General features: G+C 40.5%; 1 protein-coding gene across 2 annotated transcripts in view; it reads right to left on the bottom strand.

Annotated features, from left to right (window-relative positions):
• GNAL (G protein subunit alpha L) overlaps nt 1–27,101 on the bottom strand; it is a 201,935-nt gene that overhangs the window by 121,643 nt on the left and 53,191 nt on the right. Inside the window, exons 1-4 of one of the 2 annotated variants that reach the window (XM_074146130.1) lie at nt 5,786–6,576; nt 5,384–5,456; nt 4,482–4,536; nt 4,178–4,297 (exon numbers count right to left, since the gene is read on the bottom strand). In XM_074146130.1, coding sequence (XP_074002231.1) covers nt 4,178–4,297; nt 4,482–4,536; nt 5,384–5,456; nt 5,786–5,924 — 387 coding nt within the window. In that variant the 5' untranslated portion in view covers nt 5,925–6,576. Of the gene's footprint in view, nt 1–4,177; nt 4,298–4,481; nt 4,537–5,383; nt 5,457–5,785; nt 6,577–27,101 lie in introns of those variants that run through there. The other variant, XM_074146129.1, reaches the window with a different exon arrangement.

Below are 27,101 nucleotides of genomic sequence, written 5' to 3'. Positions count from 1 at the left end.
AAACTGCAGTATCTGAAAATGTAGAGCAAACCACAGATCAGATTAATCAAAAGCAGTTTTCCTGTCAATGCTGACATTAACATTTCACTTTTAAGAGCTAAATTAAAAAGCTTGCCTGATTGATAAAATAGCTTTAAAAAATATTTTTAAAACTCAGATTCTAAAATCAGCACAAGGGACTACATTTGCACAATTCACTGTTTTATGAAGGTTCAACAAAACACTTTGTCTCTCTCTAAAACATTCCTAGCAAAGGAAAACAAATCTTTTGAAAACTCTCCCCGCTCCCCAAAACCCGGGTGAAGCATTTACATGTTCTCTATTAAGCAAACGATTCGCGTTCACTGGTAACTGCTTCGTATAGCCAAACATTTGACTATATAGTTTGGAGGTAGCTAATTGACTACCTGCTATGTACCTACACATAACTGATCAGATGAGCTTAATCCAAGACATATATTATGAAAATCAGCTTCATTTGACTACATTTTTGAGGAAGACAAAGGGTAAAGGAATTATGCACCGAGCACCTTTGTAGTGTCCACAAAATTCAAATACTTTAATGAAGACAACTGAACTTGAGTAAACACACGCTTACATAATACACGATGTTTTTCCACAGCTACCAGCATAATATGCCCTTAATATGTTCACTCTGATTCACAAAGGACAAAATAAATCCCCATCAATAAAGGATTAAAAATGGCGCAGGTCAATTCCTGTTAACTTTAGCAAATATCAATCAACACTTTGCCAAAAATAATAAAAATCCTTTCCAATATAGCGTGTGTGCTTCCATTTAAGTTTTAAAGCCCTTCTGCTGCTTCCACCCTGGAATATGGAGTTAAGATAATGCCTAAACTAGTCATCAGATGAAAATTTATCTTTATTGCTTTCACAACTTCGGGGAAGAAACTACAGTGGACATTTGCCTTACTCATATTAACTTAGTAAGAACTTTAACCTTAAATCTTATGTTTTATAGAAGTAGACCACATTAGTCATCCAGGATTTTTTTTGGTAAAAATTGTACAGTCTTGTAATAAAAGTAATGAAAGGCAACATAAAAATTACAAAAGAAATGAAGAAACATTTTATTTTTCTTTATATCAACTAGATAAACCATCAAGGTAGCGTAACTAAACCAAATTAAAGAATAATTTTTTAAAAGTAAAGCTATTGGGGGGGGGAGCACTCCACAGACTCTTAAAGGAATGTTTGAAGGGCTGCAAAAAGAAAAATGTTTGCTTTGAAATTTGCATCACTACTAAGTAAGATGTTCTGCTTACATTTTGTAGAGAGCTGTGAAACAACCAAAAAAACCAAAACCCCCAAAAACCCCAACCAAACAAAACCCCAAAATACAGATCTGAGTCTAAATGTGAATCCCATCCTTACTCAAGTGCTTGGAATTTCAGTCATAAATTCCAATTAGAGTATGATTTCACCCACAGGAAACCGGTATTTTCAAATCCACTTATTTTAAAGGATAATTTTCATAATTAAATGCGTATTAGTTAATTTGTATGCAATTTAAGAATGCCTATCCAAGTATATCCAATATGTCACAAATATATGTAAATTAGTCGGCCATACTGTGCCATCAGTGAAGCTTTTGCATTTTATCAGGGATCTCTCTTTAAAGACTCATGATACAGTGCAGTCATTTTCCCACATTTTGCATGCAATATATTTGAAATGCATCTTCACTGCTTTTTACGACAAAGATTACATGGCTAACATAATCCAAAAAATAACACGTGTAATTCATCTTGCAACACTAAGGGCTATGTCTTTAATAGCTCATTACCATCCATATTGACAAAAACCCTAAAATTGCCTCTTCCCTCATTCAAAGGAGGAAGGGTAACCTCTGTCATGTTTTAGAATGTGCCAAAATTTACCCCAGAGGTGACATCTAAGCGCTGCCTAAGTCAGCGTTTTTTCTTCTACAACTGTTTTTGAGTATGGATGATAGAAACACAAGTCCTGTATGTCTACTACTAAATACTGTATTGGTTCCTCTGGCTTAGAAGGCCTTATTCCATACATCAGATATTAATTAGAGAATCAGTAATGCTTAGAAAAGGATGCATAACTGATTGCTATCCAAGTGTTTATTTTTATAGTTGTCCTTATCCAAAAATACTAAATGGGTGAAAAGTTATTTCAGCTGGAAACGTAATTTTACTTTAAGTTATCATTGACTTAAACTGGAGTAGCATCAAGCCCTGAAGCACAATAGCACTTTTTTTTCCAATCTGTCTTGCTCATACATCTTCCTGGAGAGAAATAACACACTAAACCAACAAAAATAAAATAAAATAAAATAATTTAGCCAGACTATGCCTTTTACAAATATTTCCAAATCTATGAATTGAGCAGAGAAGAGAACAGGAGAGAAAAGACGAAAGCGACACATAAAATATATTTACTTCTAAACCAGCACTTGATTTTTCTTCTTTTTTTTAGGCTTCTAACAACTTTTTTTTTTTTTTAATTAGGGCTATTATTTGACACTTTTTCAAATATTGTGATTATATTGTCAGAAATCCTACTAATTAAGAAACAGATTTATTAATTTTTTTATTTTAAACAAAAATGGACTTTAAATGGAGATTTGAAATGAATTATTGCTTGTTTCACAGTCCACTGGTTCCTATTCTTTTCCCTCCAAGAAGAATTTTCCCCTCTATAAAACATCAGTGAGTCAAATGTGACTAGATATAATCAGCTTCTGTGAAAAAGAAGCAATTTTGTAAACAATTAAAAAAAAATGAAAATCTGCAGACAGTTTTCTTTTATCCCAGAAACACAAAAAACCCAGATGTACTGTAGAGAAATGCAAAGGATATATGCCACCACTTATTTTAGCCAAATGTGTAAGAGTCAAAATTCAAGCAAAAAAAAAAAAAAACCACATAAAATGAGCAACAAATGCCTCAGAACTGCAGTACCTGCATAAGACAAATATTTCATGTCAAACTCGCATTCCATTTCTAAAAAGAGTTTCTCATTTTCACTAACTTACGTCTACCAATTGAGCAATTATGCAATATGTGGGTGTACCTTGCAGTCGTTTTCTTAACATCTGCATTCTGTGTTAAATTCTAACTGTACAAGATGTCTGATATTTTTTCTTTATCTTGAACCTTCAAAGTGGTAGGTTTACCAGAGGCAAAACCACACACCAGAGAATATGAGTCATATAATAAAGAAACGACTCTTCCCCTTCTCCCCCTTCCACCCTGAAGCTATAATAACCTAAAGACACTCTATTGTAAATGGCTTCTTTGGTAATATTGATAGCATGAACAACTCGCAATCATTTAGCCAATGAATGAAGATTTTTTTAGTCCTTACTGTATTCATAACAAATTGCTCTCGGTATCATCTAAAGCTACTGCAAAAATAAAATTCTTTATAATATTCAGAATGTCTATGCACTTGCTTTCATGCCATGCATAAAATATGAAACATTCTATGCAAGTCCCTATAAATAATAACATAAAAAGATAAAAATAATCAAACATAAGATGCCTACGCAAGTTAATCCAAAAGGTCTCTCTCAGTTGTCTAGAAAAGAATAGCCTCTATACAGAAGTCCTTAATTTTCTAATGATTCCAAATCAAAAGATGGCAACATTTACATACAAGTAAACCACTGCTCATGCCAACTACAATAAATACTTAAGGAAGCAAACCACCTTACTTGACCACTGTTTATGTGAGCTTCCACTGTGAAGTGCAGTAAGTATGGAAAATACCACTGGGGCCACTCTATCCTTTTATTTCCTTTTATATCCTTTTCTGCAGATAGACTGCAACTCCTCAGACTGACATCTTGCATCTAATTCCATGTAGGAAACCAGCTTTCAACAAAGTCTTATTTGAAGTGGTAATATGTATAATTATATCAGAAATTTTGAAGAGAAGAACTAAATGCAGAAACAGCGTTTACAAACAGCAACAAATAAATCGGTAACAACAAAACCTTGCACCACTAAAACAGGTGCAACCACCACAGCATTTTAAGAAAGTTAACCTAGTGGTAATGCTGGCATAGGCTCTTCCCATGACCATCTTCCAAAAAGTAAAAAACCAACGTTTCAGGAAATCAAAGTAAAGCAACACGTTCCCCCTTGAAGCAGAATAAATCAGTGCTTTCTATTCTTACCTGTGTATAGTCAAAGTCAGAAAGTGGAGCTATACTCTTGATGTAGTCCATTCGAAATTGGTTTTCTGGGTTGGCCAATGGAACTGGGGGTATTAAAGTGCTCATAGCTGAAACTATAGTCTAGAATTGGATAAAAAAAAAAACAAACACATTAATCTGGATAAATCTAGGATACAGGATCAATAGAAGATAATCCAATCCGATCAGCAAAATGGGATTTCCCTCAGCACAATCTTGGCGAGCCCAATCCTTATCATTTCCAGTACACCCAAGCATTTAAAAACAGTATAAAGTGTATTCTTACCACAATCGCATCTTTAACATTTTTCCGAATATCCAGTATTTTCTGTTTCTTTTCTCTGCATTAAAACAGAAATATTAACACTTTGATTTTTTTCTTCCAAAGCAGTTCAGTCATTTAATTATTTTTTTTCACTGATCACTTGTTTATCTGCTCTTCAATCATTACAACCTACTAACTGAAAAGAACAGCAAGGCAAATCTATTTTTCCCTTTACCCCTTTTCTTACATAGCATGAAGAGCAATGCACGTTCAACCCTGATGTTTTTTTTTTTAAATCAGACAATCATAGCCACATCTGCAAAGCCTCCCCTGATGGAACCAGAAGTCATTCTTTCATTTCAACAGCATGCTGTAAACATGCTCTAAATTAACAATACGTAGTTGAAGGCCAACAGATACCAAAAATTAACGCTACGGATTAATAACAATTTCTGGCAAAGAGTTCTTCAGAGAGAAAATGATGTAGCCTCAGAAAACAATTATTTCTAACAAACGCGCAAAATTAGTTTCAGTTTTACTCTAACCCCAATACCGGAAAAACAGCAGCCACTGTCATCCTGAATGCGACCTGACATGTATTTTTATATTACAGACAGATGCAATATTTAGTTATTTGCTTCTATGTAAAAAGTAGTCGCCATGTTGTTGCTACACAGGGGCCTGTCAAGCGCTGCAGTAGCAACAGTGTAAAACACAGTAAAGGGGCCAGAAGGAGAAAATGCAAATATACAATAGCAGTAATTTCCTTATTCTCGCTCCCCTTTCTCCCCTCCCTCCCCTAAAACGCAGTGTCAAGCCACCAAAACACAGGGGACGAGAGGAGAAACCTCCGAGCCTACTGTGTGTTAACCTGTTTCCAACATTTAACACAAAATAAGTCACAAAGTGTCAGTAATTCTTACTCTGAATTAAATCCATTGACATGTAGGATTCGCATTTGTTTCACAATAGTGCTTTTTCCTGACTCACCAGCCCCTAAAAGAGAAAGAAGGAGAACGTTGTGACACACGGCTCGGGCTGTGGGGTTTGGGGTGGGTTGGTGGCTTTTTTTTCGGACGCGACAGCATCTCCCACCTCCGGCAGCCTCCCTGCGTGTCCGCATCCATGTGGCTCGGGCAAGAGAGCTCAACCTCTGGACGTCTCGCATTTTTGCTCCGTACAACAACCCTACATTTTTCACCCCTGAGGCGCAGACACCATCTCCCCTGGCCGCTGCTCCCCGCCGCCCGGCCGGGCTGGGCCAAGATGCCCCCCTCCTCGCCCTCCTCTCCCCGTCCCCCTCCTCTGCCCCCTTCCCTCCTTACCCAGCAGGAGCAAGCGGTGTGTCGCTCTATAAGCCACCCTCTCTTTCTGCAACTGCTTCTCTATTTTTTTGTTGGCTTCTCGCTGCGCTTTCTCATCGATACGCTGATCCTCCGTTTTGCTGTTGCCCAAACACCCCATAGCCGCTGCTTTAGGATGGATGTCAAATCGTTGCCGTTGCAGATTTAGTATTTACAGGGAGGAGGAGGTGGCGGTGGGGGGGGGGGGGGGGGGAGGGAGGGTAGGGGGGATCGGGGAAGGGGTGCGGGATGGGGGGGGAAATGCAGAAGACAAAGTCTTTATATCCGTGTGTCCCTGCGACGGTTTCTCTCCTCTTCTTCTTCCCCCCCCGGCTCGCTCACATAAAATGGTCTCTGGCCGCTTTCCGATCACGGCGGGGTTGGTCGGTTCGCTCCCCCGAAGCGATGCGGCGGGCGGGCGGCAGAGGTGGCCGTGCCCCGGCGGGGAGGGGGCGGGGGGGGAAAAAGCCGTGCAAAAATGCCTAACATGCAACGGAGAGGGAGAAAAGGGCTCCTCCTGGAAACCAGCCGGGTGCCGCTCTCCTCTCTCCCTCCCCGCACCGCGCACACACAATCCCTATATTTCTCTGTAAAGGTCTATTTTTGTCTTCCTAACTCAGCACTGCCTCTTTCTGCGAGACCAGGAAACAGCGCCGGCTACCAGCACAGGGAAGCCGAAGGAGAAAGGTAAAAGCCGGACCGATCTACCTGGATCCTGCGGGGCCGCGGACAGGCGGCTCGGCGGGGCCCGCACCGCCCGCCCGCCGCCCCCCCACCCCCCGCCCTCCGCCCCGGGCCGCCCCCTCCGCCCCGCACCGCGCCCCGCCGCCGCCCGGCAGCCTCGGCCCTGGCGCCCCGGCAGCGCTGCTGCCGCGAAAACCTGGATCTGGCATCGCCTCGGCGAGACCCGCGGCCTCTGGGCCCGACCGCCTTCCATCCGCCCCGGCTTCCCCCACACCCCCGGCCTGCGGCCTTGCGGCGGGGGACGCGGCGCCCTGGCATGGAAGGGGGTTTTTCCCGATCTTTCCCCGCGTTCCTCGGCGGTACTGGAAGAGCCCGGCTGCGAGCAGAGGAAGGTTTGGCACTCCTAGGTCTGAAATCCCAGGCTGTCACAGGTGATGGCTGCCATCCTGACTGGTCTGAGGGAAGAGGCCTGTGAGTGCCACTGGGCAGGAAAGCAGCCAGGCTCTGCCGAGAGGACACCCTGCCCACCATCAGGTGGGCAAACGTATGTACACCTATATAAAATGCACACATATGCACAAACATCATGTGTTGGCTTGCTAAGAAGCAAAGTGTCCCCTTCCACAAGTTGTCACAGCAGCACATAGCCATTTTTTCCCCTCGAACATTCCAAACTACGCCAGCTGAACAAGAAAATGAAGCTGTCCCAACAGCTCACGATAAAGTGTAACCTGAACATGGTAACACACATGCTAGTACCACCACCAGATCTCGACAAGAAACCATGTGTTTGTTCCTTCATTTCCCTCCATTTTAGGTCCTGAAATGCAACATCAAGCTAGACAACATTATAGGCGTTCCTTCTCGCTTCAAACCTCTCGCCTCGCAAACCGGCATCTCGGCGCACAAGCAGCAGCACAGCATTGGGCTCTTCCCAGATGTCCACCGCATGGAAACCACCCGCCACGCTACTCAAACGTGACCCTGATTCATTGAGGCACTAAAAGAAGGACGGACAGGACACCTCTGAAGTCCCAAAATATTTTCAGCCTTTATCTCCATATATTATTATTCCCCCCCAGACTTTTGCAGACGGATCATTGAAAAATTAGTATTTTGATAGCTACGTATGACGTGTGAAATCCTGGTCCTGACTAAAATCAAAGCGAGATTGCCATCAACTTCAATAAAATCATTTTTATCTAAGAAGTGTTGAGATGCACGTGGCAGAAAGAAACTAGATTTTACAAAGGGAAGGATTTAGTTGTTTTCAATTGGTCTCTCACTCAGGTGAGAAGTGCTGGACGGAGGAAGAGGAACTGTCTACTCTGAGTGCACACCGCAGGAAGGTGAAAAGGGCAGGATCCAGAAAAGAAACAGGTACTGCTCCACCTGTGGTTGGGTATGTGGAGTTTTCAGGAGACTACTGAATTCAAGTGCCAGATACGAATTTTTATGGTACCGCTTGATGTAGACTCTGGAGGCTGTAAGGGGCGTGGGGGGGAGAGCAGACACACCACAGATAGAAATTGACAGGATCTGCCAGGCCGAAATACATATTTTTAAGTGTTACTGAACTGCATTTTTTAGGACAGGGTGCTTTTATCCTATTGACATTTTCCTGTCTGGAGGGGCAAAAACCACCTCAGGTTTGGAAGCGCAATTCAGGGTGACTGCTGTTTTCGGAAGCTGTCAGGCACGGGAAACATGATGTTCATGAAGAACCGTCACATTTTCTCTCTGCTGCAGCCCTACGAGGGCTCAAAACTGAACTGGCTTGGCTAGAAATCACTAACTGGGTCTGGATTTTCATAGTTCCTCATTGTCAGAAGCCGCGATTTATGATGCAGAAGATGTGCGTAGCCATATTTATTTCCTATGCAAATACCTCAGTTTGGGATCTAGGCCCCAAATCGGGCTAGTGTCAGTCGGTCCCAGGAGCTAAATCTTCCCTTCCTCCCCTCAGCAGTCTTCTGCCTGCATGTACTAACGTTGGGATTTTTGGTACAGATTTGTTCCCAGCTTTGAAAAGGCTCAGTGCCAATAAATAGGATTTGACAGGATCCTGGTATATCCTGCTTTTACCTTTCTCCAAAAGAGGGAAAGTGTTTCTCATTTCCTCTCTCCCCCTCGAAAAACCTCATGACCCTTTTGGGTCTCTTCCTCCTGAGAAAAGATCACACAGTTCAAGAATGACACGCGCAAGCAACCTGTGCCCAGAAAGAACTTTTGGCTGTAATTATATTCCCAACCCTCCCTTTGCTTTTCCCAAATACAGCACTTACTCTGACACACTTGAAACTACAAAATCCTAGAAGCAATAATAAACACAAGAGAAGCTTTCACCCCTTTTGGACACAGCATTTTTTTTTCCCCAGAGAGAAATCACAGCTATCACATGAATATATGTCTCCTCTGCACACAGATAAACCGGAACTGTGAGCATAATCTAAATACTTGCCCCTATAAAAGGTCTCAGCAATGCTGCTTTACCAAACCAGCTTCTAGTACAAATCTTCCATGTGAATAAAGTCCTGGGCAAGGGAAAGGAGTTTCTTCTTGCTCTTCCCCTCTCTTCCCAGGCAACCAACATGGAATCCTCCTCAAGTTCCTGATCCTGCTGAAAATGAGGTATTTCACATTGCTTCTGCTCCATCATATCAGGCAACTTCTGTATACATACATATATTTATATATGCACATATATAAATATAAATACACACTGAGTGGGTATGTGTGTGCCAAAAAAAAAAGATTCATCTCCTGCTTTGGGCTCAAACTTGGTGTTTTCCCATTGTGAAACCAGGCAATACAGCATATGCCCTCCTGGAGGGAAACCAGAGACACCTTTATTTCCTGCTTTCCTTTGCGAGCTCCCACCTCAGGTTACACTTGTTTATGAGCCTCAGGCTGAATGTTGGGGAGCCCAAGCCATTTTCATGAGGTCGTGTTTGCATTCCTGAATGGAAGAGAATTGACAACCCATCTGAAGCTAAGTTCAAAGAAACAGCCATATGAGGTGGCCACCCCTGCCACAAGTCACAGTCTTGTTTCTCATGCCCATTCTGTTTGGGCTAAAGAGGGACCAAAACGCAATGAGAATTAATGGGGAGCTCCTACAGATGCAGCTCACGCGACCTGGTTGCTCCTTGCCTCTCTAGTCCAGAACAGGATTGATGCACGGCTTTTTCCTGAAAACATTAGGTAGAGAAAGTTTCTCCACAGAAACCCTGAAGACCCTTTGCAGATCCATCTTCTCTTTACACAGCCTCTACTGAGGCTTTGGTTCTCTTTCTGAAAAAAAGAGCAAATGGAAAGACGGATATAAACAAAAGCTTAGGGGGGAGCTAACAACTGGAAAAGAGATTCTTCCTGCTTGCCACTCTTCCTGCCTCAGCTTTCACAGGGGTCTCTGAACTCTCTACTGTCATCATCCTCAAGTATGAGCACTGCTCGAGGTGGGCAACACTGCGGTGACCTGACCTGCTTCTCCTCATTGACCTCTCTTTTTCATGTAGCCCGTTGCTGCACATCAGGATATGCGACTCACTAGTACCTGTGGTTTTTACCCCACCTCATTGTCAAACCATGGTTTGAAAAGAGAAAAATAAATTGGCATTTGCATAGGTATTCAAGAAAAATAATTCTTTCTCTCTGGTAATAAATTCTTGGTAGGTTTGTCTCCCTGCAGATGTCAAATATTAACACAAAAGTGCACACTCCCTGGAAGGCTACATTTGGATTTTTATAAGATACACGAACCAGGAACCAAAAAAATTACAACTCTGACTGTATTAAAAATACTGACTAAGGGTCTAGAAAATACACAGCAATGCTTTGCTGAGAAGTGAATGTCATGCTAAAAAATCTAACCTTTATCCTTTTGTTTAAACCTGTGACCTCAAAAAAGTCATTAAAATAATTTTGAGAGGAGCTCTTCTGTGTTAAGAAGCGGGATGGGAGAGATGCCAGAGAAGGTGAGGTATGCATTTCCACAGTGACTGCGGAACTGAGCCTGATTCAACTTCACATCTGTGGATTAAGGACAAACTCACTGATGCAGGAGAGGGTCAGGCAATGCTGAGGGGCATGGCAATGCTCTGAGTATCTCCCCGGCTTCCTGACCCAGTTTACTGTCCCCGTTCCCATGCCACATTCCTTCACTTGGCAGCTGTCACCATGTAACTCACCTGTCAAGCCAACTTACCCTTCATCTGCTCCTCTCCCACAAACCACAACCTATTCCATCTTTGTGAGGCACAGGCAAGCAGTGACAGGGAGAAAGCAGGTGAAGTGACATGGTAGAAGACTATGGACTAAATGTAATAGGGTCTGAAGAGAAAGAAAAGTTTTCCAGAGAAGAACTGCAGGGAGCAGCCCACAGAATTGACAACGATAGCCTTTTACCCTGAGAAAGCATTTGTGACGGGGAGGATTAGTTCCAAGAAGGAGCCATATGCTCCTGGGAAGCCTGTGTGGAAAAGCATCAGGTGAAAAGCAGATTTGCAGTATCACTGTGTTAAAGAAAGAAGACAATCCTCTTTCATTCAAGCTAGTTATTCCCTATCCAAGCTAGTTATTCCTCATCCATGTCCTGCAAGGAAGTAGAGGGAAAGGGGAATTTCTGCTCTAGCCATGCCCATCAGCTCAGGGTTTCCATGTAGATCCTCACTGGTAAGACAATTCACATGTCTACTACTTGTCTTTTCTGACTAGAAATCCCTTTCTATGAAGAGAGACTCGCGCGGCAGCATTGCACACGCGTCCCTCTGTCAGTACCAAAGGCAGGAGCTGGTGACTGAAACTAACGTAAGTACAGCAAGGTCCTAATAGGGTTTAAAAGACTAAGTAACCTCGGGTGGTTTAAATATTCTTACACATTACAATCGAATAACACTGTTAAACAAAGTGACACAGATGCTGTTGCAATAAGCAAAAGGACAACCCTAGTTTGATGAGATTTGCAAGACTGTTATGGGATATGTTACATTGTTACCAAAACAGGAGGCACTTTTCTGACAGTTTCCCAATTTATAGGGAGTTTCACTCGGCTGCGCATGCCATGCACAACCCCCTCCTCGTTACCCCCGCTCCCTTAAATTGGATAAACAAAGTAATACATTCACGTTTTAAAGGCAATGGAAAATTAATTCTAATTAGTTGTTTAGCAGAGTCCTCAAGATTAAAAAGAATTAAATGAAGCCAGGCAAAACATGCTAATATCATCCTAATATAGAAGTGAATTCATCAATAAATAAAGAAATCAGGTAGAACTATAGATGGAGTTGCTATTTAAAAAAACAGGGGGGGAAATCCACACAGGAGAGATGTTCTGGATTCTCTACGACATGCTGACCAACATCTTGCACAGCTGCAACAGCAAAGCCAATTCATTTATCTGCAGTTTATAAAGGGTTTTGTATGTCATACAGAATTTTGCATTTAATAGTAAAAGCTCAGGTCGACTACCAGGATCTCCCTGTTTGGACAAGAGTGTAAAACCGGTGAAAATAAAACTTGTGAGACATGGAACATACATGAGATGTGCCTTAACCTCACCTTTAACTCTGAGGCGCACGTCTCAGCAAAACACTCGCAGCCCCAGCATGCCTGCCCCCACCCCTAGCCATTAGACAACATTCTGCTGAGCTGGGTTGTCTCTGCATTCACCACAAACACATCTGGTCCGTGATTTACTTCTGCTTGTATCACCCCTCTGTCTTGATATAAATGTAGAGATACTCTTTAGTTTTTTCACTGCTGTTTAACTCCTCTGCTTGAGGAATTAAGTTTTAGCTACCCCAGCAAATGGCTGATTTTCAAAAGAAAGGAAATCTCTACATAGTTAAGTTATTGGCATTCAAACTCAAAATTACACTCTTGAGTGTCTGCAGTAATGGTCAAGGGTGTCCCTCAACAGAAAATTTTTACAAATAAACACGATCCTTACATACAACTACCTTAACATGAATAAAGGAATTCTACAACTGCATTCAGTGAGTGCATATTAATACAATTCCAGTACCCAGAAGCACTGGTAAATTCATAGCAAGTAAATCTGTTTCCTAACCCTGTTTAAGGATACCAACATGTAACTACACACAAGAGTAATCAGTAAAAATTGGCTTCAGGAAACAACGTTGCCAATATGTGTGTAGCCTCACACACCCTCACACCCTGATTTTAATCAATAATATTTATTGCAGAAATACAGCTTTTGCTTGACTGCATGAGTCTGGACTAGCAAATCCAGATAAAACATCAACACTTACTGAATAACCAACCACACAGAGTTTTTCTCCTCATCCATTTATCTTTTCTTAACCTATACATCTGCTTGTAACAAACACTTGTTGAGTCACGTTCAGCTTGGCCTTTTGCAGTACAGATCTTAAGTATCCTATGGGTATTTTTGTGGTACATATGTGCAAAGCAGATTATCTTTTGGATTAAATAGCTATCACATAACTGCTCATAATTGAAGAGAGAGGACTTGTTGACCCGGTCCTTTCTAAAACCAGGTTTATGTTGCAACTAAACTTCTGTGCTTTCATGACATGAATTTATTTATTTCTCTGGACAGATAAAACAGTAGATATGAAGACTAAGCAGATAGATTACTTGTACAGATGACTATTCTGTCTGCATACCTATGTGGGAGAGGGGAAAAAAAATTGTAAACATAGTGTGATCATTTCCTGGGAAATAAGTCTACTTACTCTAGTCTCTTTTTGTTTTATTCTCTGATTCACTTACTCATAGAATCATAGAATGGTTAGAGTTGGAAGGGACCTTAAACTCATCTAGTTCCAATCTCCCTGCCATGGACAGGGACACCTCCCACCAGAGCAGGTTGCTCAAAGCCCCATCCAGCCTGGCCTTGAACACTTCTAGGGAAGGGGCACCCACAACTTCTCTGGGCAATCCTCTGCTCATCTCAAAATTACAATGCTGTTCTTATAGAACCTTGTAGCACGAGTTAATGAAATTCAAATCGATGTGATTTTATTGAACCTATTTTGACTAAAAAGCAGAAGATTTTTCCAGTGCCCACTGGGCTGTTTGTGTAACACAGGTTAGATTTTTTTGAGTAAATATTTGTTTAATTTATCCTAAGGATCAAGAGTATGGATGAAATCTCACAGGATCATTTCACTTGGGATGAAAAGCAATAAAAGCATTGGTGTGTGCACAAAGGAGAAGGGGGAAAGGTTGAAAAGTCCAGAGAACTTGCAGACATTTTGGTACAAATCACTTAAAAATACTAAGTTACTGAGAAATCTGTATTTTCTCACATATTTTGGGAAAGAAAAAGTTTGTTTTTAAAATAAAAACACATTAATGTGAGAAAACTTCCTAAAATATGGCAACATTTTCTCTGGGTTTAAAGTTTCAGCTAGATCAACAACGGTGTCATGTTTCCACACCAATCTGTGTAGTTACAGGTAATTTTTTTTTTTAAAGGAGAGCCATTCTAGCTCTTGCAACCTCCTTGAAATTTTAAATCTTAGCTAATGTCCAAATGACGCAGCGCAACGCTATGCAGAACTATCACAGCAGTGTCTGAGGTTAGCAATAGTACAAATGCAAAGTGGTCTAATCCAGCAATATCTCACCTAACGCAGCTCTTCACATACTGCACTATACATTTTAAAACACTGAGAGGGTTTCAAGAAGCTTATAGCTGCTTGGAGTATTTAACAACTTAAAACAGCACTCACCTACCCAACCATTTTGCCCATCAATCCTAGAAACATTTAAAGGCCTTTAAACCTACCCATATGCAAGCTCTTCCTGCTCAGAATCAGTTACAGCAATCTGCCACCCACATCGCTAACCACAATGACAAGATTGTGCTTCCATGTCTTTGTAGCCTATTCTTCATAATATGCAAATCTTCAGAACTGCATTTCTGATCCTCATGCAACAGCACAAAAGCTATTGTCGTAAGAAATGGCTTAACCTGTCAGCAACACTGTCATCACAATTACTACCACTAATAAAGATACGATCATAATCTGCCACTAAAGGATCATTAGATACATTATGACTATTGTATTCTTTTACACAGTTCTTTTACATGGACACTAATTGAGAACACTTGATTTAAATAAAAATAACCACTATAAATTTTAATTGACAAATCTGTTCTTGACCTTTAGACAGCTTAGGATGCTGCCTGCTCATGTAGGGAAAACCAGCTATTAATAGGTTAGCGCTGCAAAACATTTACCAGAAATACAAACCAGCCTAACACTGTATACAAAGAAGAGAGCTTGGAAGAATACACACAAGGATGCTCTGTCTGAGCATGTAAATGACTTACATTAAGCTAGGTTAAAACTTCTCTGTACCATTCAAATGCTTGTGGTCCACACAACAATTTATAGTGTGTTTGGGAATGGACAGCTGTACATTCAGAGAGATTCAAGAATTATATCTGTAAAAGGCACATAATACATGCCAGAAGTTTATTCTATGTCATTCATTTTTACATAATTTTATTGAGGCTGCAAAAGCAAATGATGAAAAAGATAGCAAATGCCCAAATTTGAGTTGCCTGTGCACCTCAGATGCAGCTCCTCTGCATGCGTACACCATCATAGAGTCCTCCCCTTTGAAAGCTTAATTTCTGGATATATTTCGCCTCAGAATGACCATGAGCTGTCAGAGTGAGAGGTGAGAGCGACTTGTGTCACTTATTACTGTTGTAGTAAGTTTACTTGTGTTACTTTTTACTGTTATTTTCCTTTTCTGTTACTGTTCTATTCAACTTTCTTTATCTAAGCCTAGAAGTTTGTTTGTTTTCTTTTCCTTTTCCCTTTCCCCTCCTTTTCTCTCTCTTCTCCCCACCCTTCTCGGGGGAAGGGGAGGTGAGCAAGTGGCTGCATGGTCCTAGTTGCCAGCTGGGGTTAAACCACAACAACATGAAAACAAAACAAAGCAAAACAGAAGGAAAAAAACCCCCAAACTCCTCAACAAATGGAGGCCAAGAACATATCAAATATGGTATTCCTCAGATAGGGGAAAGTATTAACATTATACTCACAGGAATTCATGGAAAACATGATCAACATCGCCCACCTCCATTCAAGAGAAATGATCAGAAGTTGCCACAGGTACTGAGGAGAGGGATGAAGATGGTAAGAAAGGACAGCTGGTATCAGAGAAGGAGACTAGGAGGAGTGGGATTTATCAGACCAGGGATCCCCGTGGTTGCCTGTAATGACCAAGTGAAGCATGTAGCACACTGTGGTTTGCCTTGTCACCCTGGGCCACAAGGGCTGCAGGTTTCTACCACAGCAAGCACACTGCAAGGGCCATTGAGAACAATGTTTTATGCAAAACCATGGGTTAGGGCCACTGGTTTTGCTTGACAGAAATCAAAGGCATACTGTTGCTTTCCAGAGGAGTACATGAGAGTGTTCCCTTGACTAGAGAAAAATTAATATAATACAATCCCAACTGTTTCACCTGATTTAATAATTCTGTCTTGAGATGTAACAAACCATGTGTAAATAAGACAGGAAAAAAAAGAGTTTTGAGCCAGCAGAAGAGCCTTTCTCTGTAAGAGCATGACTGCAGAAAGTAACAGCAATACCCAAACCAGCCCGGCTCAGAGAGCAACACAGCCACCCAAGGGGAGAGAGGGGACCCAGGGATGGAGAGGTCCCTTTCCTCAGGCTTCCACCTCATCGCAGTGAGCTGCTGTTTCTGCCATGGAAGTCCCATCCGGCGGAGGGAAAGGAGGCAGAAGATGGCAGGCGTCCACACACCTTTCGGAGTCTGTTCCTTCTATTGTGTCAGCAAACAATAGCCTCCCTGCTAATCTGTGAATCTTCTCAGGCTCCCTTCATGCCTTTACCATACTGCTTCCCCAGCCCAAGTTACCTTCTCTGGTATTTACAGCTCTCTGAACAGCCAGGTTATTTCTCTGTGTGCTCTGCAAGAAGGTTTCTAGAAAGGAGAAAAAGATGCCACTCAGTCAAGTGCCTACATTTTCAAGTTTAACTTGGTTACTTTCCATATGTTGTCTCCAAAATTTTATGTGATTAATAATGTGAGCTGGTGACTGTCTTCTATAAACTGTAGAGATCGCACAACCAACGGTTAACAAAAAAAACTGATACTGTGGCAAAATTGTTCCAATACTGCCAAATTTAGTGTTTCCCTTCCTGTGGACTGTTAGTAATTTCAATTGCCTACGGAAATCTGAATTAGTGTTAGTATACATCTTACATTGCATAATGTTGGAGTTTACATTTATGGCATGTTGTTGCCAAGAACTCCTTGAATGTGTAGTAATCCTTCTTTTCCATGCCTTTTTGGAATATATTGAATGGATAGGCTGCGCTTCAAAAATTCAAAATATTGATAGACATAAAAATGCAGATACTACATACCTATTAAGGGACTTTTGGGACTTTTTTTTAATTTTGAATTGTACTATAAGATTTAAGAACTAGATCGTAGAAGATGACTGTTCTAATTGTTATCAAAACCATGACAACTAAAAAAGTCATTCTTCACACTGACCAATACTCTGGAAGCATTTGGATTATTATAAGCTAAGCAAATCCATTCTATATTATCTATACAGAATACCAGAATAGTGTAATTTTTTTTTACAGCTTGCTCTATTCCAAATCTACACTATGGTGGTTTTTTTTAATGTTTTTTTTTTTTTTTATTTGGCATATGAAAACACTGTACCAGATTTGCGCATTATTATCACATATTCCCATCTTATGCTTAGAATCTTCCCACTTGAACATTTTGGGGGTTAATATCATATCAATGATAAGAAGAGAAACCTCTGATATGGGCCACATAGAAAATCTGCTATAATTGTGCATAGTAAAGACACGATGTTACCTCCACTAAGGGTTAAAACTGTACGCATTATGCAAAACTCTGTCATCAATAACATTAACCAACTTCAGTCAAAAGGACCGAATCTTATAATGCAATTCATCTGGCTAAATGCTGATTTCTCCAGCTGAGTTTCTTACCATATGTCAAGCTAATATAATAAATCAAATGTGGGGTGCAACGTATCTCATTCTAACACAGATGTTTAAAATATAAGAATTACAATAATTATTATATTATTATCAAAAAAATTCCACCCTTGAAATGCCTATTTCTCTTCATAGACTATAAATGGATTCAAGACAAGTTCATCTAGAGATCTAATAATCAGTGATCAGGAATCACTGTGAAATGGAAATAAAGGTTACTAGCAGGAAATACAGCTGCGCAACTGCACTGCATGGCAGCAAGCCAAAATTAGTGTATTCTCAGTGATGTGTAAATAACTTGGAAAGTAAAGGCGCAGAGCTAGTGACCTGCAAGTTTTACTACGAGAAGAGCTTTTGCACTCAGTTTAGCACCTCTGCTCATGATCAATCATTTTTAGTGGTATTAACAAGTCCACATTTTTCATAAGAAAAGAAGTTAATCTTAGTACATTTTAATGCTTTTCTTCATTCAAAAAGGACTTAAAAACGAACAGTTCTTTCAATATGATGCTGTTTAAATTGGTCAATAAGCCATCCAATGACCTCAGGCAATGAGAAATTCCACATGGGCAAGCAACTCATATCCCCAAGTCTCATGAAACAATCCTGGCTTCAGTGATGCTTCACAAGGTGTAGGGAGCCACTGGAAGAAAAACGCTTAGAACGTAAACTACACTGTATCTCTTCACAACAAGGATCATGACAACACATTATTTTTTTTCAAAAGTTGGCATCTTGACCTTTAAGAGTCTGACACAATCCCTGCCTCCCAGATTCTACCACAACTACAAGTTAGTACAATTTGAATAAAATGCCATATGTGCACTGATGCCAATACATATGAAAATTAGCGTTTGCCTATAAACACACTCAGGTAAGCCTGAATTTCCCTTAAAATAAAAACGAAAAGCAAGCAGCAGATAACAACTTCCCCTTTCTCCATGTAGAGGTATGTAAGTAAAACTCTAAGGTAACAGGTCTGTCGTTGGTTTGGTACTGACAACACACATACACACCAGAATTTTCTGTCTTTTAGTATGAATTTAACTTTTATGGAGCTGTTTCCTATACTTTCAGGATTATTCTTTCTTTCTATCAAACCCTTCACCTCCTCTCTCTCCCAAAAGTAAACTCCACCAATAATAAACCTTTCCTCTGTCCACGTGCCTGTCCCATGTGTGAGTGTATGTTTCTCCAACACACTGGTGGCATAAATTGTATGTGAGTGCAGAAATAATTACCTTGTGAGTTTTAAATTAAGAAATTAAAAGATCAGATGAAAACTAAGCCTTTAAAAGTTAGTTCATCAGAAAGCTGAACTGAACACAGTTCTTTGGACTGATGTGGACTGGTCTCTGGAGCCCCCAACACAAGAAGGACATGGACCTGTTGGAATGGGTCCAGAGAAGGGCCATGAAGATGATCAGAGGGCTGGAGCACCTCTGCTATGAAGACAGACTGAGAGAGTTGGGGCTGTTCAGCCTGGAGAAGAGAAGGCTCCGAGGAGACCTTAGAGCAGCTTTCCAGTGTCTGAAGGGGGCCTACAAGAAGGCTGGAGAGTGACTTTTTACAAGGGCATGTAGTGATAGGACAAGGGGTAATGGCTTCAAACTGGAAAAGAGTAGATTTAAATTAGATATTAGGAAGAAATTCTTCACTATGAGGGTGGTGAGACACTGGAACAGGTTGCCCAGGGAAGTTGAGGAGGCCCCTTTCATGGAAATGTTCAAGACCAGGCTGGATGGGGCTTTGAGCAACCTGGTCTAGTGGAAGGTGTTCCTGCCCCACCGTAGGGCATTGGAACTAGGTGGTCTTTAAGGTCCCTTCTAACCTAAACCATTCTATGATTCTAAGAAAACTCAGGTATTAGTCCTCTTGTTCTTCACCTGGGCACTGGTGGTGCAGCAGGATGACTCATTCAGCACAAAGATGCAGCACTACTTTTTAGGAGGGAAACTCAGGGACGTGCTGTAGATCAAAAAAGTGTTTTCACGATGACAGCAGCCTGCTACTGGTTACCATCTCTTCTAGGAGCTTGGCAATATTCACGAGATTTTGTTTAAAGTAAGTGATAACCGATCCATCAACTTCATCACGGACTCACCACTACTCTAATGCTGACAGAGTACCTTCACTGGTTAGATTTTTGTGAAGTCTGATCAATGTACCAGAAATTGCCTTAGGACTCAAGGCCTATAAAGTTTGCTTGTTCATAGTTAATACATTTTTTCTCTAAATGATTGAATCTTTCATCAGAATGCAAGGCATTGCATTAAAAATCTGTACATATTTCTAGAAAGTGAACGAGACAGTGATAAACATCAGTTTGAAACTCTGAAAAGATCATTGTAGAGCTAACTTACAATGTACATTATCAAAGCACCCGAAAGGCACTCACCTGAGTATCTGAAATGCTGGAAAATAAACAAAATATTTCAAGATGATCACTGTATTTTCTCAGTAACTGCTGAGTATTTTCAGTTAGGTTTCACTTTAAAATAATGATGCAGCCATTAAAATATGGTAATTAGCTGCTCAGAACAAATCAGGAAACAGCAGTCAATTGATGGGATATTCATATGCCTGTAGGTACTTCTCATCTACAGCAGGGCATTTTCAGATAAAGCTTTTTGCGGTATTCTTTCTAAAAATATATTCAAGAGTTTTACAGAATTTTGTAAGAACCAAAACCTAAATTCGAGTCACTTTTGAGCAACTTCTTATAGGTGGCATTGTGTTTGAAATCCAGAAGTCATATGCTAAAAGTGATCAACAAAATGTATTGACAAACACCACAAGGCCTTCAGTTTTCACAGTGATCCAGTACCAGGGAAGCCAAATTTGTTATGTGTATGAGAATCCTGTGGAGCCCAGCAATTGTTTTCGGATACTTCTCTGGCAATATTTTTCAATTCATACATAGTCCACAATGTCTCTTCTGACCTCTGACACCAACTCAAGCCAGAGTCTTGACCTACGTCTTTCTCTCCTACACGACTTCCACATAAATTTAAATTTGTCTTGATGAAAATAAAATTTTAATTCTCTCTCAATAATCACTCAATACAATAATTTCTTTTTCCAGCACAGGTTTCTTAACTGACTATGCATGGCATACTTTCCACTTTCAATTTTTGGGCACGCGTATTTTGCTTTCTCCATGACCAAATACATTTTCTTATGACAAAAGCCAAGCTACCATTATACAGCTCTGCCCCCCACTTTGTTTTGCATTTTTGTTATATTTATTTTCCCAGCTACTTTTTGAGGTCTTCCACACTGTTGATCCCAACTTCCGTAAGTTGTATTAAAAAAGTTGTCTGCATGCTGGCCCACTTATAGAGCAGACATACAAGTCCTCAAAAATCCTGCAAGCAAGAAGACAGATACACCTTTAAAGAGTACTCAGGCCTACAATAACACGCAGGAAAATGCTATCAAACTCAAAATTAACATGTTACATTCACAAAATCTGTTAATACGTTTGAGTTATTGGAATCCACTCGCAATTAGGGCGGGTTTTGACATGCAGTTGCAGTGTGGAAGACAGACCTCACTCTTTGATATTCCCTTTCTGGGAGCGAAGAGGGTGGCACAAAGAGAAGGATCTCTATTTTCTACATAAAAATGGCAGAAAACCTAGGTTCAAGCTATTCAAAGTCAGCAAAATTTAGTGAGACCAGTTGTGATGGCCCAAATACGAATTACTCCGGTGTGCATACCCACACATTCTGAGAGGCACGGCAGAGCTGGGCACAGTTTTGCTTTGAGCTTGAAAAATCTGCAGCAAACAGGGTTCAGCACAACAGCCCACAAAACCGATAGCGACACCGATGGGCGTTCATATAACTTTCCACAGCAGCCCAGAGAAAATGCTGATCACAACGTGGCTTGTTTCATTTCAGTCAACAGCTAGGCAAGGTCAAGCAGCTGGAGCAAACTGAATACATCCTGGTCTACAATTACTCCATAATACCACTGACATTTTTATCTAGATAGCTATCTTTAGAAAAGGAAGTAAGCGCATTAAGCAATACCCTTTCTTTCCCTTTTCTTTCTGCGCCCTGATGTCCTTTACTTGCTTTCCAAGTCTAATTGTCAGGACTAACCTATCATTTTATGAAGGATTACATCCTCTTAATTCTTATAGATGCCTTCTTTGATAAATTTATCTCTTTTTTTTTGGAAAAAAGCTCTGCTCTTCCTACTTTCTTACTTGGGGCCTCTTTAATACCTGCCATCCACTGCGATAATCAATGCCAGCAGCATCAGTTTTGCAAGAAATCATACAGACGATTTCACACAGTTGTATGAGAACTCATAACCATCATAAAAGAACAATATAAACTTTAAAACCCCCCTCCCTCCCAATTTTCATGCTCATGAGATAAGAGCTGTCAGCAGCAGTCTGGTTTCCTTTTTGACAAAGATGATACATGTTTCAGAAGATTGCACTGAATATGTAATTACCTAAAGATAGGAACTAGCCCTTTGAAACTCTCCTTCCTGATTTATGGGACATAAAAATCTCTCTCAGTCGAAAGAGGCAATAAGTAAGACTTCTGTTTCCTGAAAAAAAATATGTTCACAGATCAGTATATAAAATCCTAAAGAACAACTCCATTTCTCAGCGCACCTTTTAAGAGGCAGGTTACATTTTGAATGCTCTTGAATAAAAGAAAAACAGATATAAGCTACCCCCAAATATACTTTTCCAAAAAAAAATTTGATTAAAGCTGCTGTAGAAAGAACTTGGGACATTCTGAACAGAAGCAAAAGTATACTGGGCAAGCCTGATGTTACTAGACAGGGCACATTGTCAGATATCTCCTCAACAACTACCGTTCCTGAGAAGTCAGATGTGAAAACATGAAAAGCAAAGCATGCTGGTTTTTTTTCCCACAGAAATACATATCGATTTAAAAAAAAACTTCCCTATCATTCAGTACCTTATCTATATCTTAGAAGTAGACATAGTTATCATAAGCAATAATAATCAGTGCATTTCTGTTGGAGTACAGAATAACTAACCTTCAACCTAAGGCTGAAGGCCAGGTGACTAAGCTTAGAGACATATTTACATTGTTACTTTTAAAATATACTTTCTGCCATATATTTAATTAAAAATTTTTAGGTTCCTAGTGTGTAACAGGGAAATAAATTACACATAATAAAACGTGACTTATGGAGATGACCTCAGAGTTAGAGCATAGGAGGGACTTGGCTGTGGAACAAACAACTTCTGGAGATGTTCCAGGACAACAAACTCCCTTTTTTTCAATTAGATGATCTAACAGACCCCGTGATGATCCAACACAACAAACAAATTGTCTGAGGACATGCCAAATAGTTTAAAATAAACAGTAAAACATGATTTTTGGCTCTTAGCACTAGGAATTTACTCTCATTAAAAGGGGGCTCTTCTGCAAATAAAATCCAGTACTGTAATACATAGTACTGGATTCCACCCTTATGATTATAATAAGATCCTCTTGTCCTAAGAAACTGAAAAACTTCGCTGCAGGAGATTGGGACATTCAATATAGGGATTACCCTTCATCAACACAGTGAAATGGTTAGCACGCTTCCACGTCAGTCACATTTCAGTGTTTCGGAAGAAGAGAGTTTGAAATTAAAATCAAAACAAAACCAAAGCCTAAACAGGACTGTCTAAGGACTCATCACTGTGTAAAAATAACTCATGTGTTTGATCTTCAGTCATGAAAACACATTACAGAAACCCAAAAAAAAGTGGTGTACATATATAGGCACACATGCAAACACTTTTCGGGGACATAAACACACATATGAAGACTTTAAAACAACAAATATATCCAGCCCAGACATAAACTAAAAGGTGAAAGGAACCCACAATATATGTAACTCACGAAAGAAACAACAGCAGTTTAATAGTGAGAAAAGTGCTACAAGGGACTTCGCTGGCTGCTTGCCTCCCCGTGTGCCCCAGTGCACAACTGGGGTTAGGAGTGCATTTTCCACCACTCGCTTTCTCAGCTGAAAAGCTAATGAAGTCTCAACAAACAGACTTAGGTTCAAACATCATTAATTCTGCTATTAAGGTATATCACTGAGAGGTTCTCCCACTTATATAGTTATCAAGTGCTTGGCAACAAGGACATTTATAATTCATTTCTCTAAAGAAGGAAAGAAAGACCTGAATTTTATTGCAGATCACTAGCTGTGTCATTCTTTACAGTTTCAAGGCCCAGAACAGCACCAAGAAGACAAAAACCCTGAAATAAGTGCCAAAATGTCATCAACAATTATGCTACAGATCCATAAAACAGCATTTATTAATCTTTAAAAGCACTAATTCTGATAAAAACTAACAGGGGCCTTCAGACTCCAGTAACATCAGATACCTCTAAAGCTGTCTTAAAAATAAGGGCTTCAGTGAAGCCATACTCAATAATACGAGCATGCTTGCTGAATCCCAGGCAAAGCACAGCAAAGGGGTGTCTCCTGTAAAAGCCACGTTCAAGACACCATAAAGCATCAGCCTGGAAGCGCTCCTTTACCCTCTCTTCCCCTCTGTGGGAACAAGGAATGGACCAGGGAGGACCTGTTCCAGTGCTCCCTCCGTGCAATCCTCTCCCTTCCTCCTCCATGGCGCCTCTGCTGCCACATGCATTATGGGTCCAAAACCAGATGTTCCTACCATATGTTTGGCACGCTCCGGTCACAGGACAGCAAGCTGTTACATATGTTTCCTTCACAGGACCAAAAGCATATCCAGCATGGGATGCAGGAAGCCTGCATTTTGGCCACAGAAGACACGTGTCTGGGCATTTGATGGGGAGGGATTATAATGCACGAGACTCTTCCACAGGCACTTGAGGACATGTGGCCTGCTCCATCTGGAAGATGGGCATCGCCATTCAGAGCAGTGTGGTTTCTGCAAAACACATGGAAGGGGCTTCAAACTGTAGATCACGTAAAAAAAAGTGGCAACTCAAGCTGCATGCAATTTTTTGTTTCCTTGTTTAATTTTTCCCTGTTTAGAAGCAACTTCTTCAGTTATAATAGGAAAGCTGAATACCATGCAAAAAACCAGAGAGCAGCAAATCATTGCTCTAAGGTACCGATAAGCAATTAGTGCTGTCCGTTGTGGGTTCTCAAATGCAAAAAAACCATTGGTTTCCACAACAGTTGCTCCCAAAGCTCTCTGCCCAAGTGTAAGGGAAAAATTATAAACAATCAGTTTGGGGGATTTAGCCACCAGGTTTAGTGCAAGGTGGATGCAAAATGTGCTATAAGGTTGAAGAATGCAACACTGTACAGTGTGAGGATTAACTGAACATCTTGGAGCTATATTTATACATTCAAACTATTTTCAACCAAGCAGGCTTTCACAGTGCAGGAGGAGATCACACTCTGAGGAAGAACTCAACAGTCTGCTTCAAAAACTACAAGACTTTGGAGGACTTGATGCTGAACATTGTTAGTCCTAGTTCGGTATGGTCATCTAGACAAAACAGTGATGGCAGCTGAAGTTCTGGTGTGAATAAGCCGAGGTATTTAACCTTAAAACAATGACTTCCATAAATACAGACCTCACTCACTAAATCTCAGTGTGTCTGAACTTATGGAAAACAGTAGCTCACTACCTAACCATACATGCATTATAGCACAACCAAACTGCTAAGTGTCCCCATTATCCTTAATGAGTCACCACTGCAGCCACATACATACATATACCCTTAGATACCCTTAGGAGGGTACTTCCCATCCACCCCACCCCCCGGCTACTGTATCTCCATTTCCAGTTTATATGGCTCCGCACAGAAGTCCTCCGACCCCTGCATCAACCCATCCACCTCTCAGATCCGTTTCCTGCCCAGTATATCTGTCATCAAAATGTTCCGACCAACATGTTGCACATCTTAGGATTAATCCTTTATCTTCAGTAGCACTCGAGTCTCCAATGATGCCAGTGATTTGGCAAATTGGGGGATGAGAGGTAGGTACAGACTTCACTTTAAGACGATAAATATGGTTCACTTATCTATTTTTAATTTAGTCAGCTCTTCTTTCATTCTGCAAAGTAGTTCTTCTGTGATTAAAAAAGCCTAAATGCTACAAATGAACAAACATGCTAATTTTTTCAAGCACTATTCAGCTACAAAATGGGTTGGGATCTGCTGCTCCAGGTGACTTCCTCCCAAGCAACAGGGCGTTAAAAAGCATGAGATTGCAGAGGAGAAAGAACTGATGGACCAGAGCTGACCGAAGGCAGCTTATGAAGAAGCTCATGCAGACCTGAGGAAGACAAATTAATATAATCACCTGCTCATTAACACACAGGTATGAAGTGCATCTCCCTTTCCACTCTCTTTTTAACACATAACTAGCCACCTACAAATTTATTTTGAATCTGTATTTTTAGTACTTAGTAAATTGTCTCTAAGTTCTGAATTAGAAAAGAGGAAGGGTAAATTAGGTCATAAGGAGACAACGAACGTCACAATCAATCAAGCTTCCATAATTTTTTAAAAATTAAATCATTCATCAGCCACCAAATTTTTTCTTAATTCTGAAGAACACCTGACAACCGCTGAGGTTGGAGGTGGCAGAATTTTTCCTAGATACCTCCTGATTTCATTAATATTTAATTTCCACGTTCCTTTGAACCCCTCTCCCAAAATAGCCTGTACAAATACCACCCTTAGAATCTCTAGTACTGACATGGAAGGAAGTCTCCAAATTTTGTCTCTAAACCTATGGATGCATATGTACTAAATTTTAAGCTACTGGCATTTTAAGAGGCATCTCTAATATATTCACTGATTCTTGTTTCAGCTCTAGCTCGCATATTACTCAAGAGCACAGGTATGAAAACTATTTAAGTATTTCAAGCAAAATTTTAATTCCAAAAAAACTTTAGTAGATAACTGAGACTGAGGTAAGAGTGAGACGGAGGGAGGTTTAATGCAACACAACAAGAGGAACAGAGACTAAAGGAATATGCACCTGGCCAGAACTCAGAACTGCATTAACTGGGGAAGAAGCACAAGTGAGATGCTGAACAGGGAGGAGCAGCAGTGTGAAGACTATTGTGAGAGAGCAGCTGAAATCTGCCACGCATATCAAAATTAATATTGTTCAAATTAAGATCAGCATAGACAAGTCTGAGATCTGCTCAAAGCGAACCCATGAACAACTGTAAAAAGCAAATGGAGTTCTCGTGAGGAGAGCTTAAAATGTGATTACAGGTATTTTAACTGCTTTTGGAAATTAAAAAAAAATAACTGGTCCTTATTTTTTTTCCTTTTAAATGCAAGTATACAACTACATGCCTGAAAGGCAAAAAAGAAATCCCTGTTTTCTGTAACTGTGCCAAAATTATAGGCTCTCTGATGACACAAATGGAGAAATCTTCCAGCTCGTTCCCCTAGCTTGGTCCCTTTCCAAGTTCCTCTGCCTTTTCTTGATTTGAGTAGCCAAAATATCTCCTTTGCCTACTGACAGATATATAAAGACTTAAAACTTTCTCATAAATCCATTGTTAAAACTGACAGACAAAACATTAGTATCACGAGAATACTCTGCCACTCTCCCTGTGACCGTCTCAG

This window comes from Numenius arquata, chromosome 4 (genome assembly GCF_964106895.1).
Source record: "Numenius arquata chromosome 4, bNumArq3.hap1.1, whole genome shotgun sequence".
Taxonomy (NCBI): Eukaryota; Metazoa; Chordata; class Aves; order Charadriiformes; family Scolopacidae; genus Numenius; species Numenius arquata.
Note: the sequence above shows the minus strand (reverse complement) of the source record. Positions and strands in the feature narration are given on the sequence as shown.